At 52.0% G+C, this 18263-nt stretch overlaps 10 protein-coding genes across 10 annotated transcripts; 7 read left to right on the plus strand and 3 right to left on the minus strand.

Moving 5' to 3' along the window:
- Positions 1-293: 293 nt before the first annotated feature.
- BDZ99DRAFT_566524 (chaps-domain-containing protein) lies at positions 294-3015 on the plus strand (the record flags this gene model as incomplete). The annotated part of the gene is made up of 6 exons (XM_033727591.1): positions 294-430; positions 631-754; positions 838-962; positions 1008-1288; positions 1338-2788; positions 2848-3015. Exons 1-6 carry the CDS (start codon positions 405-407, stop codon positions 3013-3015), a joined length of 2175 nt encoding a protein of 724 aa, XP_033581504.1. The 5' UTR covers positions 294-404.
- A 220-nt stretch (positions 3016-3235) lies between these two features.
- BDZ99DRAFT_407800 (ribosomal protein S9) lies at positions 3236-4530 on the minus strand. The gene is made up of 6 exons (XM_033716492.1): positions 4496-4530; positions 4322-4358; positions 4241-4257; positions 4054-4165; positions 3910-3995; positions 3236-3830 (listed from the first exon to the last, which is right to left on the minus strand). Exons 1-6 carry the CDS (start codon positions 4508-4510, stop codon positions 3666-3668), a joined length of 432 nt encoding a protein of 143 aa, XP_033581505.1. The 5' UTR covers positions 4511-4530; the 3' UTR covers positions 3236-3665.
- A 189-nt stretch (positions 4531-4719) lies between these two features.
- On the plus strand, positions 4720-6223 carry BDZ99DRAFT_179998 (RCC1/BLIP-II). The gene has a single exon (XM_033713044.1). It carries the CDS (start codon positions 4830-4832, stop codon positions 5898-5900), a length of 1071 nt encoding a protein of 356 aa, XP_033581506.1. The 5' UTR covers positions 4720-4829; the 3' UTR covers positions 5901-6223.
- Positions 6224-6545: 322 nt separating this feature from the next.
- BDZ99DRAFT_515331 (uncharacterized protein) lies at positions 6546-7280 on the plus strand (the record flags this gene model as incomplete). Its single annotated transcript, XM_033724959.1, has 1 exon — positions 6546-7280. The coding sequence occupies one exon, from the start codon at positions 6546-6548 to the stop codon at positions 7278-7280; it is 735 nt and encodes a 244-aa protein (XP_033581507.1).
- A 1645-nt stretch (positions 7281-8925) lies between these two features.
- On the plus strand, positions 8926-9630 carry BDZ99DRAFT_515332 (uncharacterized protein; the record flags this gene model as incomplete). The annotated part of the gene is made up of 2 exons (XM_033724960.1): positions 8926-9302; positions 9357-9630. The coding sequence occupies 2 exons, from the start codon at positions 8926-8928 to the stop codon at positions 9628-9630; spliced, it is 651 nt and encodes a 216-aa protein (XP_033581508.1).
- Positions 9631-10423: 793 nt separating this feature from the next.
- Positions 10424-12497, minus strand: BDZ99DRAFT_566529 (uncharacterized protein; the record flags this gene model as incomplete). Its single annotated transcript, XM_033727592.1, has 5 exons — positions 10424-10664; positions 10717-10779; positions 10830-10859; positions 10913-11087; positions 12414-12497. The coding sequence occupies 5 exons, from the start codon at positions 12495-12497 to the stop codon at positions 10435-10437; spliced, it is 582 nt and encodes a 193-aa protein (XP_033581509.1). The 3' UTR covers positions 10424-10434.
- A 437-nt stretch (positions 12498-12934) lies between these two features.
- On the plus strand, positions 12935-13346 carry BDZ99DRAFT_378161 (DNA binding methylated-DNA--cysteine S-methyltransferase; the record flags this gene model as incomplete). Its single annotated transcript, XM_033715098.1, has 2 exons — positions 12935-13132; positions 13194-13346. 2 exons carry the CDS (start codon positions 12935-12937, stop codon positions 13344-13346), a joined length of 351 nt encoding a protein of 116 aa, XP_033581510.1.
- A 1130-nt stretch (positions 13347-14476) lies between these two features.
- Positions 14477-14896, plus strand: BDZ99DRAFT_515335 (uncharacterized protein; the record flags this gene model as incomplete). The annotated part of the gene is made up of 1 exon (XM_033724961.1): positions 14477-14896. One exon carries the CDS (start codon positions 14477-14479, stop codon positions 14894-14896), a length of 420 nt encoding a protein of 139 aa, XP_033581511.1.
- Positions 14897-15091: 195 nt separating this feature from the next.
- Positions 15092-16273, plus strand: BDZ99DRAFT_180068 (uncharacterized protein). The gene has a single exon (XM_033713045.1). It carries the CDS (start codon positions 15184-15186, stop codon positions 15865-15867), a length of 684 nt encoding a protein of 227 aa, XP_033581512.1. The 5' UTR covers positions 15092-15183; the 3' UTR covers positions 15868-16273.
- A 464-nt stretch (positions 16274-16737) lies between these two features.
- On the minus strand, positions 16738-17646 carry BDZ99DRAFT_180074 (uncharacterized protein). Its single transcript, XM_033713046.1, has one exon. The coding sequence runs from the start codon at positions 17250-17252 to the stop codon at positions 16791-16793; it is 462 nt and encodes a 153-aa protein (XP_033581513.1). The 5' UTR covers positions 17253-17646; the 3' UTR covers positions 16738-16790.
- Positions 17647-18263: the final 617 nt, after the last annotated feature.

Here is an 18263-nt window from a genome sequence, read left to right on the forward strand (position 1 = left end):
GTTGGGAGGGGCTGTAGAGGAGCGTGTAGAGCTCCACGCTGATCAGAGCGGTGACAAAGGAGAGGACGGCATCCAAGGGAGAGACGCCAGGAGAGGTTTATGTGGGTGGAGAGCAGAAGCAGCCGAAGCAGCAGAAGCAGCAGAAGCAGCCAGGCGTGAATGAAGTCTCAGAGCCCAGCAGTCGCGTCGCAGCTGGGCAACGCGGAGGAGAGGCCGACAAGCAGCCGTTGCACTAGCGCCGCTGTCGTCTCGAATTGCATTATGGCAAGCATGTCTGCTGCACCTCCGCCGACGACCACTCCTCCATGAACCCAGCGTGCTGTACTTCCACGCCTGTCCTGATCTTCCGTGCATCACGTCTCTGCACTGCGCCAGTCTAGCGCGTCTTGCGCTCCACGGCAAGCATGGTCATCGCTCCATCTGTTCCTGAGTATGTCCGCATTGCTTAAAAGAGGCCATATTGGGCCTCTCCTGCCTCAGATCTTCCTACAAAGTCTTCTTCGTTACATCAATGCGCGTTGGACCCCAAAACACTCTTGCAATGCTCCATTGTCCATGTCCTGGCTCGATGGGCAGACAGCCTTCAGCTTGCGTCTCGAGGCCAGATTGCTGACGGCACACCCGCCCTAGAATTTTCGAGGAAGAGCTTCATACTGCCGTAGAGGCCCGCGCCGAAACATTGCAGACGCTGCGGGAACTAGGCCCTCCAGATCTCGTCCATCTCGTCAAGCAATCGAAACAGTCGACCAAGCAGGTACATTCACCACCTTACCATCCCACCCCACCTCCACCGAGAGTCCTCGACTTCGCCCCGGCACAGCAAATAACCCTCTGCAGATTGGCGTATACCACCATGTTACGGGCATCGATGCGTCCTCATCAGCCAGCTTGGCCGCCTACATAAATACGCTCACATACTCCCCTCACGACAAGACGAATAAGGTGATATCTGGGCTATACTGGTAGGATTACTCCACTCGTTGAATCGCAGACCGCTGACTTGTCAGCTGCTACAATGCCTTTTCGCGTCTGGACATGCGGGTACAGGTGGCAATACCCGGAACAGTGGAAAGCTATTGCATTGATGAGCGGGGAGACAAGCGCGTAGCCACGGATGATTTGTGGCTGGAAACCTACCTCTGCAGTGTTCTTCGCGCATATTCTTATGCGGACGATGGATCCGGCGATACGATAAAGAAGATCGTGGGCGTGCGGAGATTCAACCCGATTACCAGCACCGAAAGCGAGCACAAGTTCTTGGACGCGGCCGAGAGATTATTTTTCCAAGGTACTTGCAATTGCGTCCGAGCATTGGACCTTTTCTCACAAATATCTAGGTTGGCAACTGGGTTCAGATCCTGAGATACAAGTCCCCAATCTTGTTTCTAACCACCTGACCACCGGACTGCTCGAATATATCAATACTACCGGAAGATACGCCTCTGGAATCAATCTATTCGAGAAATTGCGAACTCGAGACCCCGAAATCTCCTCATTGCTCGCCCGAGTCTACATTGCCGCAGATGAAGAAGTCAAAGCTGTCCAGCTTCTGCACGAGACGATTCAGGACCTACCCATGGATTATTCGCTACTAGACTGTCAAGCCGAGTTTTGCAACAAGAAGGGGCGTGGCGACCTCGCTCTTGAAATCGCGAAACGGAGCGTGGTTTCTGCTCCGAGCGAGTTTGGCACCTGGGCACGTCTTGCTGAGATCTATGTGACCATGGAGCAGTGGGACCTCGCACTACTGACCCTCAACTCCTGCCCGATGTTCACTTACCAGGACAAAGACGCGCCACGGATGCCTGAGCCACTAAAAGTTTTCCTACCTGCGATGCCCGAGACGATATGCGATGAGATTGACGACAGCAACGCGGACAGCATTGAGCTTGTGCACCCCACACTACGAAAGCTCCATGCTGCTGGTTTCAAGGGCACCTTCTTAAAAGCCTACATTCTACTAACCGAGATCACGAAGAAGATTGGATGGGACCAACTGTTACGAATTCGCAGCCAGGTGTTCGTCATGGAGGAGGAATACCGACACGAAAAGCAAACCATCACACACCAACCAGGCTCCCGTAATGCCAGCACCACTGCATTACGCTCTCCTAGTCCCAAGACGAATGGTCACGGCGAAACCGAGATAGGTTCACCTACCTCAAACACGCCCAACGGCGAGTCATCCCTAGAAGGTGACGCAATCGAAAAACCCGGCCACACCATTACCTCCGAAGAGGTAAAAGCTGGCAGCGACGAAGTAGGTCCCGACTTTTTCTTGCCAGCAACTCCCCCGCCGTTTATCGTAAAAGAACGCAAGAACACGACCCCCAAATCTTTTTACGTTGACTTCCACTCCTTTTCTCGTACCGCCTCCCATACATTATTATCCACTAACACCACCCCTAAGCCCGACCAAGCCCAATCCTCAAACTACACCCAATTCCAAAACAAGCGCCTCTGCGAGCGTTGGCTGGACAACCTCTTCATGGTGCTCTATGAGGACCTTCGCGTCTACACCATCTGGCGCACCGAGATGGCGCAGTACAGACAACAGCAGCTCCTCTACAAGAAATCCGCCGAAGAGTGGGAGATTCTAGGCGAGCTGGCAGAGCGGCTCCACCACACCGACGAGGCGGTGGAGGCGTACCAGAGCTGCCTGCAGATCAAGTTCAGCCCGAAAGCCATGAAGGGCGTCCTCAACCTCAGCGAGATCAGGATAAACGTGCGGGAGACGTGCTCTGCCCTCCTACGACTCGTAACCTGGCAGTATCGGTGGTACTCAGAAGTACGCTCTTAACCCGCCTTCTCCATGTATAGGAAATGCTAATGTGCGGGTTTTAACAGTTTTCGCCATCTTTACTCTACACCATCCGCCGCCTCATCGAGGAAGAAGGCGGCGTCAAAATCCGCAGCATCATCCAGGGCACCAGCCTGCCGCAGCATGTGCTGGACCTCACGCATCACTATGCTGACCTTTGCGCCGCGTTCCGCAGCAATGGTACTGATGGCTGAGCTTGACTGCGTCTGCCCGCTTTGGTCGTTTCGCAGCTTTGCTTACGTGCGCGTAGGGTTTGCGAGTTGACGGCGGTTTTGTTAGCTTTTGGCGGCATGGGGTTGTCGGGCGAGGGGGTTTAGACGTTCGAGGAGGGGAAGGGGGTGCAGGAACTCTTTGTGATGGTTAGGATGGTTGGAGAGGCGGAATGATTGGAGGGTTGCTGGGTGGGTTTGTGGACTTCTTGAGTTTCAGCGTGGTCTGGTGTATATTTCCGCATGGACCGGTGCTGCAGGGACGACCGATTTTACCTAATACCGATACCTTGAGCTTCCATCAGGGCCATCAAATCCAGTATCATGAGCTCAGTGTGTCTGTCTATGCCACCAGCTGTTTCTCTGTCATCGCTATCTTTGCCAGCCATCTCGGATTACGCACTTCGTGCCGGAATCAGCCCATCATCGAGCGTCACGACCTCACTTTCGTCTCCGCTGTAATTGTGTGTGTTCACAACTAGAATTGTTATTTCCCATTTTTATGAATCACACAAAGCCGCAGTCCATATCGCCGTGATCATGCCGGAGAAACGCTGAGCCATAACCGCAGCCACGATCCGACCCAACCAATCTAGAGCCCCGGACAATCCATCCCCAACGCAACAACGAATCCTCTACCGGTACGATTTCTGGTATCTGGCACGCGCACCGGGGCCGCCGAACTTCTTGGGCTCGCAGCGCCTGTTGTCGGCGACGAGGAGGGTGCGGTCGTATTGGACGAGGGCTTGCTTGAGCTGGTTCTTGGAGTGCTCGTCGATGTATTTTTGGTAGTAGGCGATCTAAATCAAACGTCAAGACATTAGTCGTCAGATCCCGGAGTTGCTCGGGTGCGGTTGCCTCGAAGGTAGTGGGACGTACGATTGACTTGGCAATGGCCTGTCGGATGGCGTAGATCTGCGAAGTGTGTCCACCGCCGGAGACGCGAACGCGGATGTCAACGTCCGCTGTATTTTCTATCAGTATTGTCCTTTTGCTCGATAGTTGGGGATTCCCAGAACGCACCGAACTTGTCAACGCCGAGGATGAGGACGGGCTCGTAGACCTTGAAGCGCAGGATTTCGGGCTGGACGAGCGAGAGCGGCTTGCCGTTGACCTTGATCAGGCCTTTGCCGGACTGTTTGCAGAGGTATCAGTATCGCTATCTCGCAGGATCGGATTCGAGGGTCGTGAAAAGAGGATTCGAATGTACCTTGCAGTGTGCCACGGCTGGTGAAGTGCGTTAGCGATTTTGCGCGATCGATAAATGGAATTTGGAGTCGCGATAGCTCACCAGTTGCGGTCTTTTTCTTGCCGAAGCATTGGACACTCTGCTCTCCGTTAGATTCTCTTCTTTGATTCGGGGTTGCTTTCAGGTTGATGGTCCAGGGCTTCGCTGTTCGTGATGTTCTCAGGAACTTGGTGACGCCCTGGATCCAGCCAAATTGAAAAGCGTCGGGGTACGTGCCTGGGTAGTCGACATCTTGGCGGGCTGCAAGATGCGTGCTGTGAGAATGCGAGGGTGTCGTGGAGGAGTTCGCGATGTCGTTGGAAATTCTCGTGGTTGGAGGTGCGAAATCGTGGTGGGCGCTTGGCGTTGGCTAGCTCGATTTGTCGGCTAGCGTCGTCACGTGGTGAGTCTCGCTTTTCAGCCATCGCCAGTCTTCAGACTTTCATCATTTTTCATGCAGACTTTTTGAATTCCATCAAATGCCTCAGAGTGTGAGAGAAGCATACACATGTACCTCGTGTAGCATGGCTTCTAGAATACTACGTCAGTTCAAGCAATAGAAATACAGATCATGACGCTCTATTCCTTCGGGTCAAATGGATCCTATCAGCTCGGCTTGAGCCACAACGATGATATATCAAACCCCACGTCTTGTGCGTTTCAAAAATCGGCCGAAGGCTTGGATTCGATCAGTGTTACCCAGATTGTTGGAGGTGGCAATCACACATTAATTCAACTGTCCAATGGGCTGGTGAAAGCAGTGGGAGAGAACACCGGCTCTCGCTGTGGACCAATACCGCATCAAACCTCGGAGAAAGGCAGGAACTTCGTTGTTGGTTTTCAACATTGTCTTGATGATGTTGTCATGTGCGCCGCTTCTTGGGAGGCGTCAGCGGCAATCGTCCGCAGAGACACTGGCTATGCGATTCTAACAACCGGAACTGGTAGTCGAGGAGAACTTGGACAGGGACTTGATATCGTCAGCTCAGATCAATGGAAGGAAGTGCTCAAACCTACCGATTCCTGGGGTGACTCAAACTCACGCCCAGTCGATATCCACGGAAGTATGAACCATTTTGTCACGGTCCTTTCTAATGGCGAGGTCTACGGCTGGGGTAAAGGTCGCAATGGCCAGCTTGGCGAACCAAGAGAAGATAGCTGGAAGCCCCGAAAGATCCCAGTCCCCTTTAGAGCCGTTCACGCCGTCTGCGGAAGAGAATTCACTTATATTCTGGGTGCGCCTGAGTCCGGAGAGCACCTAGTCCTCGGCCCTGACAAAAGTAACCTCGTTTCAGCCGCACCAGCAATCGCTCCTCGCTGGAAACAGGTAGGAGCGACATGGAGCTCGATTCTCGTCTTGGACCAAAGTGGAAACCTTCACACTTGGGGCAAACGTACCCGAATCACCCCGCCAGAAAGCCTTCCTAGACTTGAACAGGTCGCTATTGGGAGCGAACATGTCCTTGCGACAACGACCAGTGGCAAAGTCATCGCCTGGGGTTGGGGCAAGCATGGCAATTGCGGACTACCTATTGATGGAGAGTTCGGAGATGTCCAAGGACGGTACAACGAGATTGAAGCGCATGGGGCCATCAAGTTACTCGGAGCCGGCTGTGCAACAAGCTGGATTGGTCTAGAATGACGCTGTCTGGGATCTCATGAAAGTTTCCCATCTCTGAGGTGCCCGCTCTTTCTGTGCCTGTGTACACTTGGCTGGCACCGCTTGAGCTCCACTGGTATGTAATCGAATATCGTAAATGCCAGTTTTGGCAAGCCTTATAGCTCTCTGAGCCACTTCAAGCGGTATTTGGCTGCCACGAGCTGCCAGGCTTAATCAAAGAAAAAGTGGCACTCCACGAATCTGTCATTCTATTCTAAAGCTTCATATACGTCAGACACACACTTAATCTCAGCTGTGTACACTTGCCTGGCACCGCCTGAGGTTCTCTGCTACGTTATTAAGAAATATACAACGTCAGTTTTGACGAGGCTAATAGCTCTCTGGGTTACCGCAAACGGTGTTGAACTTCCACTATATGTTCACCAGAGCCTGCATGGTCTTGGGGAGAAGGCGCACTTTGTGGTCTGAGGCAGTGTTCGTCATTGCAAACCAACACAGCGACTTCCCCATTCGCTCAGACGAGATTACCACCTATCTAGCTGCTGGTCTCTGAACTTCTTCCCACTCCCAATCCCATCACTCCATCACATTCAATTGGTAATACCATTCCATCGACAATACTGCTCTTCTTAACCCACATTCATCTCTCATATCATTCGTTGCAACATGGACGGTGGCATGGACGGTGGACGAATGGACGACGATGACGACGGGATCGACCGTGGCCATCCCGTGGGCGAACCCGCAGAGGGTGACGACGGAGCAGACACCGTCGGGGTTATGTACAGCAATAACAACTCGGATGACTCGGTCTCGCTCCTCGGGAATCCAGAAGAGTACGACGCTCGCGACAGTACTTACTCTGCGTCATCCGAAAGCACAAAATCGCACAGCGCTCTAAGCATGACTTCTTCAAATGTCTTCGAACTCGTAGAGAGGTTCAATGGCCTTGAATACAGCAAATACAATTCTCCAACCCACTGGTACTTCGATGTCCGCCATCTCGACTTGCAATCCGGATCTGGTCATGTCGAAGATGTTGATCTCTTGTTTCTGTGGAATACCAATACCGATTACGTCCATATCGAGGGACCGTTCAAAATCGTCGACATACCCACCACTGCCGAAGAAGCCGAAACAATCGTTCGAATGTTGCTGGTCGCCTTTTCGTCGCCAACTAGAAATATGAACCAATGTTCCTACGTCACCTCGCGCACTCCTCTCGTGCTACCTACGACATGGGATACCAAGGATCCCGGGCTGGCTTCCGCTATCGAAAGTGAATTGACCAGGCTCGGAGTGCGCCGGGAGCTTTGCGAGGTGTCTACAGGGACTCTGAGGAAGCTCGGGCTCTGGCGAATCGACTCGTCCTCTATTTCCCAACGGAAATCGAAGCTCTGAGTTATGCTCCTGATGTAGCGTATCCGATCCGGCGACTGATCAAAACCGGCGAAGATAGCGACGAGAATATGGTGCTGTTGCTAGGAGAACACTGGAAAAGCTCCGCGTGGGAGGTGTACAAATCTCAACGAATGGCGCTTTTTCTTGAAGATCACGACGCCCCCCCTAGATTTTGTCCCCTGCTCGAATACGGCCATATTTACGATGAAAGCACTCTTAACAGCAACCCTCTACCTACTTTCACAGAAGATCTAGAAGGGATAACCGGTATTCTTACTGGGAGTGTGCCAAAGTTTTATCATGCTCTCGGTATTATCAGTTGTTTTGCTGGCTTTGGTCCATAGATGATGACATAACGATAGGGGTTTCTGGCATTAACCATTCTCTCCTCAGGGTATACATTCTTTTCATGCGTCTTTAGGCTTGTTTGGCGGTGCACTGCATGCAGTAATTGCGCCACTCTAATTCATTGCGGCTCAGCTCAGCTCACCAATTCATCATATCACTCCTCCTCATAGCGCAAATCGCAAATCCCCAACAAGCCTCACCAACCCACCAAGGCTGTGCAGCATCCAGCACCCTTCCGCAGCTCCAATTTTTATTCAAAAATCGTGAGCTTTGGTGGTCGCATTGTACTGTGCCGCAGCCCTGCATTGCGCTGCCCAGCCTTCGAAGCGCCCGACCCCCAACGCAACATGTTTAATGGTTCGAATGCACATGGGGACTCAAGGTTAATGGAAAGGCTAGGCTGCTAAGCCTCTGTGGCGAATCGTTTATGCCGGGCTGAGCTTCTTGAAACTGCGGTCGGTATGGACTTCCTTTAGTCTTGGTCCCTCGCGATCTGGAGAAAAGGCTTGGTAGGCTGCATATATGTCACGGGCTAGGGGGGACTCGGAAGTCTCGAAAGATGGGAATCCCTGCTCAGGTTTGCCGCGTTGTGCTGGCCTCTCGTTGTGACGTTGTTCGGTGGTACTATCCTTTGTATTTCAGCAACGACCACCTCATCCCGTATGTTGCCGATGTCTCCTTGCTGGTATGCCATTTATGAATTAACGATTGAACAGCTGTAGATTGCCATATCAGACCTTCCGCCGCGTCCGAAACCTATGGCACTAAGATCATTTCGAACCAGAAAGACGCCGACGCCCTGGCCAGCTTGCACAACTTTTTCTAGTGGCATTGCGATTGCCACTGAAACTACAGATAATATAACAATAAAAGGAGTGGAATCAGTTCTTGGAGATGTTGTTGCAATTGACGTGCCTCAAATGAACAAGTCGAACTGTTCGGGTCTTTGGGCGATTACTGGTGCTTTAAGGATAGAGAGAAACGGCGATCTGAAGGAAATAGCGATGCCCCGAAATTCAGGGAACGTCTCTTTGTGTTCACTGCCTGTACTGGAAGACCCGCTTTTCGATATGGACGACGGGTTGTCTTCCACTTACAACACCGTTTACACGATCGATAACCTGGAGATTTACGACACTTCCATTGAAAATGTATCCTTGGCTACTGACGATATGGTAACCCTGAACATCACGAATAATAGTATGTTGTCCAAGAGACCATCAAGTTCCTTTCAAAGCTATTACTTATCGAAAATCAGATGCTTTGTTAGACATATATATCCACTCAGAGCATCAAAATGGACCTCACCGTTGCGGCAAATAACGTCAACAGTCCTCCTAACGTTAGAATATATTCCTGTAAGAAGATTGGTAATGTGCTTCTACAAAACGTGTCTACATTTTCGGCATCCGATCTCAACTTGATCCAAGAATCTTTGATTATAGAAGGGAACTCACAACTCCCTCTAATCTACTTGAACTCCTTGAAGTTGTACGCCGTGCAAGGTAGCGTAGTAGTTGCTAACAATGCCGATCTTTCTAATATCTCATTTCCCACTCTCACCTCCGCTGGAAATCTGTCCATCACCAGCAACCCCAAAGTCATGGCAATTGATCAATTCGACATGCTCGCGACAGTTGAAGGGCAAATAACCGTCTCTGGGAATTTTGGAAAGTAAGTCTACCTTCCAACTCCATTTGGAGACTCGAAAATTCACCAAGAAAAAAGCGTCTCCTTCCCCGATCTGAAGAATGCAAGATCTTTGAGCGTATCTTCTGCCAACTCGACTTTTAATTGCTCCGATTTTGCCATGCTCTGGACATATGGTTTTGTCAAGGACGCTTACGAATGTCAAGGAGCTTACTTTGACCGGTCTTCATCACCCGTAAAGGCTTCAACCCCCAATCAAGATGACTCTACTGGCGGTCTTGCGACTGACGAGAAAGCGGGAATCGGGCTGTCGGCGTTGGAACGCTCTTTATTTGGGTTGGAATTGTTTTGATTTGCTATCGACGCCGACGACAAAAACGACAGAAAGTTACGACTTCGGAAGAAGAGTCAGCCAACATCTCGGGCTCTACTGTAACCCCACTTGCGGAGCCTGGTGGGGTTGTATATAGAGAGGAGATGCCTACAGGGAAAGAAGCTGCGGAATTACCAGACCACCACGGGATGAGCGAAGCAGAAGTAGTCAGAGAGCCGCTTATGCGTGTCGAAGGCACACACGAGCCAGAAGCAGACACAGAGTTTGAGCGGCCCCCCCCCGTCATATTGATATCTATGAAGGAACATGATCAGATAGAAAGATGCATTCTAAAGCACCAAAACGGCTACAACAGTGGGATTTCATGGCAAATCCACACTCCCCAACGCCCTCCGGCTCGCTCACCCCAACCATGGCACTATGGGCGCGTTCAGGTGTCCGACATCTCCCGTGGGACGGGCGGGGCAGAAGACGCTCTGTAGGGAGAGGTACGAGATGGCCTATAGATTACAATCACTCAACTCCTCCCGTTGTGAGAGAAAAGCGAGCACACAATGCCCACACAACCCCATGGTCTCCATGTCGGATTATCACACTATATATACACTGTCTAACCCGCCTTCACATCACCCACTATAAACCACATTCTCCCCACAATACCCATTACTCGCAAATACCCCCTGATCCCCGCTCCCCTCCAACACCAACTCATACGCCTCCTGCCCCTGCGAACCACCCGATGCCTCCATCAACAAAAAACATGCTCCCGGCCCCCCGTAAGTCCCTCCACACTCGGCCGTCGTAATGCACTGGACACAGCAATCATACCGGGACCCCGCGTTGGTTGTGGAGTAGTAGTTCGGCGAGTTGTAGTAGGCGCCTGCGATGCCGTTGCCGTTGACGGCGGAGATGACGTTGTTGGGGGCGCATGCGGCGTAGTAGGTCGAGGTGGGGGGCCACGGCACCCACGGTAGAGGTCACGGTTGCGACGGTGACGGTGGCGGTGTCGGATTCTGTGAAAGTGAGGGTGTCGGTTTCCGTGAAGGACAGCGCTTGGGTACGTTAGTGACTGCTTCGGGAGATAAGATGAGGGGAAGGGCGTACTTGTGCTTGCGCTGATGGGCGTGATTGTGCTAGTCGAGGTTACGGTGATAGTAGTTGAGGTCGCTGTAGGAGGTTAGCGTGTCTCTGAAAATTCTGAGTGGATGAGTACGTACTGCTCGTGGGAGTGGGCGCCGTATTCGTATCTTTGAGGATGTCAGCAAATTGTGCGGTGGTATCGACAGGGCAGAGAGCGTACGGGTCTTCTTAGCTGTAACGGTGAGGGTTTGGGTAGAATAGACTTGCACGAGACCTGTGCAGGTGACGGCTTGGGGATATACGGCGGGTGAGCATGCAATTTTGCCGTTCTTGACCGAGAGCTTGTATTTTGTCTTTGTTGCTGCATGCGAGGGAGCGAAAAGATCTGGATCGACCTATCTTCAGCCAGCCACATGATCTAGTTTAGTATAAGTAAGTCTGCTTAGGCCTGAATGTGTGCGTAAGGCTATCAAGGCTACAGTCAGCCCTCTAGAACGGACTGGACACGACCGTGCGTAAACCAAGGGGTTTTACACTGTATAAACCCCGTACAGGGGGACGAGTTTACAGTAGTCATGGCCTAACCGTCCACACCGATCTACGGCGTCTCCGAGGATTTGGGTTCATATTGGTGCAGTAAAAGCTCGGTATATCGTTCATCTCATATACCGTTCTCGTACGCTATACCGTTCAACCTTCCGATTACCATTCTAATACTTGGTGGGTGTTTCCAGCAACTTGGCCAGCAACTCCGGCCTTGACGCATAAAGTTAGATTACGCAGGGCACACTATTGGGTGAAAACTGCCTTTTTTCAAAAAACATCGAGCCTGGGACGGAAGCTGAGTACACCCAACCCGGTTCCGAGCTTTTACTGTAACTTTATTGACTTGAGCTCTGCGTCGACCATCCCATGCAGGGCAGGCAGGCCTAGTGAGTTTTCCAGGGAACAGGCAACCGAACAAGGAGTATGTTCTACTTTTAGAAGATTTCCCGCAGGCGGAGCCCAGCGGTTGTTCGAATGCGGGTTGGTGTTGACGTTGAGCTGCACATGCGCTCTGAGTCGGCACTAGTATCAATACTTTTGATAACGCAATGCAGGGCTGCACCCCAGCGCCGAGACTAACCACCTAGAACTTAGCAATAGCTCCCGTATACCTAGTTAGGCAACCGGATGTCGCATTTCAACTCCAGGTGCGATGGGGTAGAAGAGACCGCAGACACAGCATCTTGTCTTTCCGGGTGGTACGCCGAATACGAACGCCACGATCTATCCCGACAGAGACTTGTTCGTGGCTTTATTTTAGCCCTGTTTAACCACAAATCCGTCTTTAAATACTCGAGTTCTGAAACAGTTGGAAAGGTGCTTTACAGCTCGGCATCCCTAAAACCAATAGACCACCATAATGCTGTATAATGAATAGAGAGGAAACTATTATCTTAAAGCAACCATGCCTCGGCCTCGGCAAAGATAAAAAGTGCTCTGTTCTGCAAGTTAGTGAGCCACGTCTCTTCCAAGGTTTCGAAGGAATTCATGACATTCAAGACCGTGATCGCATGGAAACCTTGTCATTACATGTTAACTTTGCGTTGAACTGCAGTCTCCAGTCAATGTCATATTTCAACCGCGTTTGTCGTGCATTATGCAATACCGGGAAGACCTAATTGTGGCATCATAGGGCTGCAATGCAGGTTTCTTTCTACTCATGTTCCTTCATAGACATCAATCTGGTCGGAGGGCGGCCGCTCAAATTCTGTGACTGCTTCCAGCTTGTGCGTCCCTTCAATACTCATGAGCGGCTCCATGACTGCCGTCCCGAGTGTGTACTAAGTACAGTGTCTGATTGTCTGGGCAGCTTTTCGTGAGTTTGCCCCATTTTCAGTCCAGGTTCATGTGGTTTACGTCCGATTTATCGATTTCGACAGCGCTTGGGCATTTCATTCAAATTCATTCTCTCGTACCTATATAACTTCGCCAACTCGTAATTTCAATGTTCTCGAGATCGTGAATCGGGCCTCTTAGGTATCATCGCCATCGTCCACTCCTCCCAAACCTCCCCCATGCTGAAATCTACGCCTCTCATACTCAGATATTCCGACCACCCCGATTGGCTACTTCCAAAGCAACCCCGTGACTCCGTGACTCCGCGGGTGTCTACTATATAAACTCCCACACGAGCGCGTCAACCTCCTCGTCCTCACTACCATCACTTGACTGCCAACAACCACCTCAAATGTTCAAAATGGCCCGCGAAACCAAAGTCACCGCCTTCCAAACCCGCGTCTACACCCTCCTGCAACAGATCCCCGAGGGCAAAGTCACATCCTACGCCGCATTGTCGAAGGCGCTGAACAGCTCCCCGCGCGCGGTGGGCGGGGCTCTGAGGAATAACCCGTTTGCGCCGGAGGTGCCGTGCCATCGGTGTATTGCGAGTACTGGGGTGAGTTGCGCAAGGCGAGGAGTCGTTGGGTGTATGTACATAGGCTAATGTGGGTGAGCAGTTCATCGGCGGCTTTCAGGGTGATTGGCAGAAAGCGCCTAGTGGGGTTAATGTTGAGAAGAAGATGGGGTTGTTGAAGGAGGAGGGGGTGGAGTTTGATGGGAAGGGGATGCTGGTGGATAGGGGAGCATGGTGGGATGAGTTTAGACTTTGAGGTTGTGAGGGATGTGGGAGGGATGTTTAGAGTTTCAAATGGATAACTTAGTGCACGGAGACTTCTTTGAAGGGTCGATGTTGTTGATTGAAAGATGGACGATGGCTTTAGCGCGGCTAAGTCGGGCCTAGCCGGCCGGTTCCCTCAAACTTCAACTTCAGCTGATTTCTTCAACCTCTCCTCTATCCAGCCTCGGCCTTCATTAACCCAGGCAACGAGAGTGACCCCACAAATTTTGCAGCTCCTTGTCTTACCCTGTGTTTCTCGATTGCTCCTTATGAGAGATTTCACGCGCCGTCCTCGCCATTTTCTTCTCTTCACGACGGCAACAAAGGCTGCCACAACTGAGGTTCTTCTATCTAAGCTTTTAGCGATATTTTAGGCTCTTTAGATCAGCCAATGCGTCTGCCCCGCGCTTTCTACCCCCACGTAGAGTAACAAGACGATTAGCAATTCCTACAACCGAAGCCTGCTATGAACCTTTTATTCATAAGTCTAGCTAGCGGATGTTCTCGGGTCGTAGCAGCCTCTTGAAGAGATATCTCCCTGGTACCTATTGGGTCGCGAAAACTTGCTACGTTAGAAACGATCGAAGACGAAGCTTTTCGACGCGAACATCCGCCATGAATTACATAATGTTACAGAGGAGATCAGACTCCCCTTGATTATCTAGCTACGTACTAGTCGTTGAGCGAGCAAGAGTGATCTGGAGCAGCAGTGTATTCGGACAGTGCTATGCTATAAATATCCGTACACTTTCCTGCCACTATTCGTGGGGCTGCAACGTACTAATAGAAAACTGCGGAAGCGGATACACCTTTTATCTCCGTACCCAGTGCTAGCGCTGTCTAGGGTGGCCCCTCGAGTTTACCAGTTATTCAAAAGGCCGAATCTTTCCCTTATTCAAGAGGCTGAAAATACTATGAGGCTGCTCATGCAGTGGCAAACGATTGCACCGATTCATATGACGAGGAGTTGTATGATTTAACCTAGTATGTTCCCGGGCCTATCTGTCTTTTTCACTATTATCCCACCAATTTTTTCACAACCACTAACATTTCACGGCCACCAACATTTTACATCCTCCTCAAGGCCTACTAACTTGGATATTGTGCCAGACACAGACCCCGATGGCGCTACAATCTAAAGCTTTGGAGGACGCTCCTTCACCTAACGCTTCACCTGACACTTTACTTGACGGTTCACCCGACTACTTCGGCCCCTCCGGCTTCCTCGCGTATCCCACGGAAATTGTCGAAATTATCGCGGAAGCTCTACCGCGCAACTCCTTCCTAGCCCTGCGCCAGACTTGCAAGGAGATCCAAGAGAAAGCCGACTATCACTTCAAAAATCGCCATCTTCTCGCGAAGAGGGTTGCGTTGGTGGATGGGGCATGTTTGAATACGCTTGTCGAACTAGCAAGCCAACCAAAGTTTGCGAGCCGAGTGCGCCATGTCCACATTGAAATCGAGGACAGCCTGATCCTGTTGGCAAGCGACACAGCATCAAGGCAGACGCGTAAGGTGACAGACTGGACGAATCCGAATTAGAGCCCGATGAGCCATGGATGGTCAACAGGGACCGTGCTGTGAACCTGGCCCTCCTCTCCGCTTCCCTTACACAGCTACCAGCACTCGAGTCTGGAGAGATCATCGAGCGACCTCAACGTACTCTCACACGACGTGAGGGCACACCTTTTCTGGACGGAAAGTGGTGATCAAGTTGTGATGGCTCACTAAAATTAAACAATTGTTCTCACTTCCTCACTTTCTGCAAGGCGCTCAGAGCCCTGGCCTAGAACAGAGTAGATCACGTCGAAATTTGCAATCGATTCATCATGCCCGGCGCAACAAACAGACTTGTGACGCCATGGGCTTTCACCAGCACCTCCCACGAGTCCTTCAACCAGCTGGCCGCGGACGAGTTTCCGCGCCGTGTTTCCCTTGCGTCCCTCCGGAGGCTCACATACCGCGGGAACGGCCTCGCACTATACACCCGCCGCTATGGCCAAGGCGGTTGTTACCGTTACAGCCTTCTCGATTCCCTTTCGCGCGGCACAGAGCTCCTAGAGAGCGCCATCTTAGACTCTACCAATACCATGGAGCACACGACTTTAGGACAACTCGACGACTACGCGTCGCCGTTGCGGCTTCTGAACGTGGGCATCTTGTATGAATCTCTAGTATCGCTAGCTCTAAAGGCCGTCTTCGTCGCCTCAAACTATCTTGCACTGGTCATACGAGGGCACAAACCGCTGCGACAGGTTACCCTGAATGGTGTGCTACTAGCTGTCAGCCTTCAGAATCATAGAAGAGAACCAGGAACACGTCTGATAATGAAGGAGTTGCGAGAATGTAGTACGCTACAGTACCTCTTCGTCCGTGCGCCCATTCAACTCAATCGCCCTATCCTATTTGGAGGCCTTGGCTCTTGCAGAGAGGCAACAATGTACCTGAGCATGGAAACCAAGCAGCTGTCGGCGGCCCCCCGGCTCTGGGACGTTGGCAAGATTTTCGAGTGATACCAGAGAGGACGCGATGAGGCAGAGGCGGCCGAACACGTTAATGGCGATCTTGCAGGAGACTACAACAGCGCAGCCCGTATCCTTACTAGCACCACCCCTCTAGCTTAGCGGTTAACGAACCCCCTAAGACCGCGATCCTTCTCTCGATGATCATCATTCATGTGCTCTTACTAGCCCTAAACGTCGCACTCCAGCGGGATGCCGTTTATCCACTACACAGTACATACGCGTGAGACATGGTAGTAAACATCTCCCCTCTTTCTCACTTTTCTTTTACCCTATACGTGTCCTCTTGATAAGACAGCCAAACAATGCCAACCAAGAACCATCGTAACATCGTAACCAAAAACGAGCAAAGATGAACATCCCACACCAAAAAGGACCGAGGAGGATTATATCCACCAAGAACTTCTGTTGCCCATCTCGCAAACTCAACACTACTCTACCCAGCACCTCCCCACTCCCTCCTCCACAATCTGCACTCCAGTGCTCCGCATCATACGAATCACTCAGATCATCCACACAAATCTGCCCCTCGCGTGGACACCTCCTCCCCACAAACCCACCACCCACCTCATCCGCACCGCAAATCCCGTTCCAGCCGCACCCCAGCCCTTACCCCATCTCGCGCGGGTCATCAACACCCGCCCCTTCCCCCTCCTCACAAACCCCACAGCCCGTGCAGCCCCCTCCACATCTACCATCCACTCCGCCACTCCAGCTCTTCAATTCCACCCCCCGGCTGCACCAAACATCTCTCGCGCGATGGTTCTCGCGGGGTCGATCGCACAGTCCAGTCCCTCAAGCAGTCTAAGCGGCGTCGCACGCCCTGAGTTCCGGGACCGTGCCGCCGCAGCTGTCGTAGCAAGCCATCTCGTTGGCGTTTTCGCAGAGGCAGGACTGCAAGGACGCGGGGTGGGTTAGGTTTGGGCGATCGGACCGGGTCGGAGCAAAACAGGGAGAGTGTGGGAGGGGGGGGGAGGGGGGGAAGAAGGGAAACGCACCTCTGGCCAGGACTGCGCGCAGACCATGGGCTCGCACTTGCACGGCTGCGGCGCGGGAAGCGACTCCACCGTCGGAGGAGGCGGGTCGATGGGACAGGGCTGGACCGCCGCCGTGATGCAGAGGATTAGCTGGAGCAGGTGCGCGAAGGGGGAGTGGCATAGCGGAATCTGGCACAGATCACGGGGAAGGGGGGCGAGGGCTGACGGTGGGATAAACTCACGACGATGGTGGGCGGGGTGCCGCATTTTGAGGCACACGCTATCTGCGCGGAGTTGTGGCATTGGCAGATCTGGTGGGATGATAGTTGGAGAGGGATTCGCGATTGGATTTCTGGGGGGGTTGCAGGAATGCTTACCTGTGCGGCGGTGCCGCCGCATTTGAGTTTTGCGCAGGCGCAGTCTGTGGTTGGGACAGCGAGTGTGAGGGGGAGGCGAGACGATAGGAAGACGAGGATTGGCTTCATGGCGAGGGCAAGATGAACGGGGATTCTGTTTTTCTGCGTTGGAGTTGGAAGTAGAGACGGGGATGGATGATTTGTAGTAGGTCTATGTATACGATCCTGGTAGGACAGCCAAGCAAAGTAAATAACGGTGCCGAGTACGAATAAGGAGAAAAGTTGATGGTTGGCCTCCTGTTAGGATCAATGTTCCACGAGAAGCGATCCACTCAGCGTTGTTCAGCATTCTTGAGTGGATCAGGCCCTATCTCGTGAGCTATGGATGTTACTCAGTCTTGAAGAATGGACCACTCTACCCTCGCATCTAAGAATAGCACAATCAAGCTTTCTCTCTTCCTCTAAATCTGGAGAAACCGCGTACAATTGCGGGGGCAAGGGACCGGGTATCTGCATGTGTCGACGAAGAGATTGAAAGACGTCGGGATGGCGAATGCAGCCGAGAACCCGTCGGCTGCCGGCTCTGCAAAGCGTAAATCATCAATTAATCGAAAAGGAAAATAGGTCCATCGGTCCGAGAAGTTGGCAATACGAGCTTCCCGCTGCGTTAGATTTCACGGTGTTGCACAGCCATGAGACATTACATCTTGCCGGCCTGCTAATGCGTGCTAGAGAAAGGGATAGATTTAGGGGGCTACTAACTATACACCCCCTTTTCTCTCCACGTACACACCCCCCTCTTGGCGCTTCACCACCTTCTAATTGGCTCGGAGAGCCCGGAGCTTCCTCCGGGCATTCACCCTTACGTCTCTCCACACGTGATGCTATACGCGAGGCCGTACGTGATGCTATACGCGAGGCCGTACATGATGCTATACGCGAAGCTATACATGAGCTCTTACGTGAGGCTATACGTGAGCTCGTACGTGAGCTTGCACGTAAGCTTGTACGTGAACTTGTACGTGAGCTCGTACGTGAGGCTATACAAATCGGC

The sequence above is a fragment of the Mytilinidion resinicola genome, assembly GCF_010093595.1.
Source record: "Mytilinidion resinicola strain CBS 304.34 unplaced genomic scaffold BDZ99scaffold_3, whole genome shotgun sequence".
NCBI classification, from domain to species: Eukaryota; Fungi; Ascomycota; class Dothideomycetes; order Mytilinidiales; family Mytilinidiaceae; genus Mytilinidion; species Mytilinidion resinicola.

Excerpts from the sequence above, each read along its gene's own strand:
- BDZ99DRAFT_180074 (XM_033713046.1), bottom strand. The coding sequence starts at position 17,252 with ATGCGGCGGCACCGCCGCACAGGTAAGCATTCCTGCAACCCCCCCAGA.
- BDZ99DRAFT_407800 (XM_033716492.1), bottom strand. Across the intron at positions 3,996-4,053 it reads CCTCGGCGTTGACAAGTTCG|CGGACGTTGACATCCGCGTT; the intron begins GTGCGTTCTGGG and ends TAGAAAATACAG. Across the intron at positions 3,831-3,909 it reads AGGCCATTGCCAAGTCAATC|ATCGCCTACTACCAAAAATA; the intron begins GTACGTCCCACT and ends CGTTTGATTTAG.
- BDZ99DRAFT_179998 (XM_033713044.1), top strand. The coding sequence starts at position 4,830 with ATGACGCTCTATTCCTTCGGGTCAAATGGATCCTATCAGCTCGGCTTG.
- BDZ99DRAFT_180068 (XM_033713045.1), top strand. The coding sequence starts at position 15,184 with ATGCCCGGCGCAACAAACAGACTTGTGACGCCATGGGCTTTCACCAGC.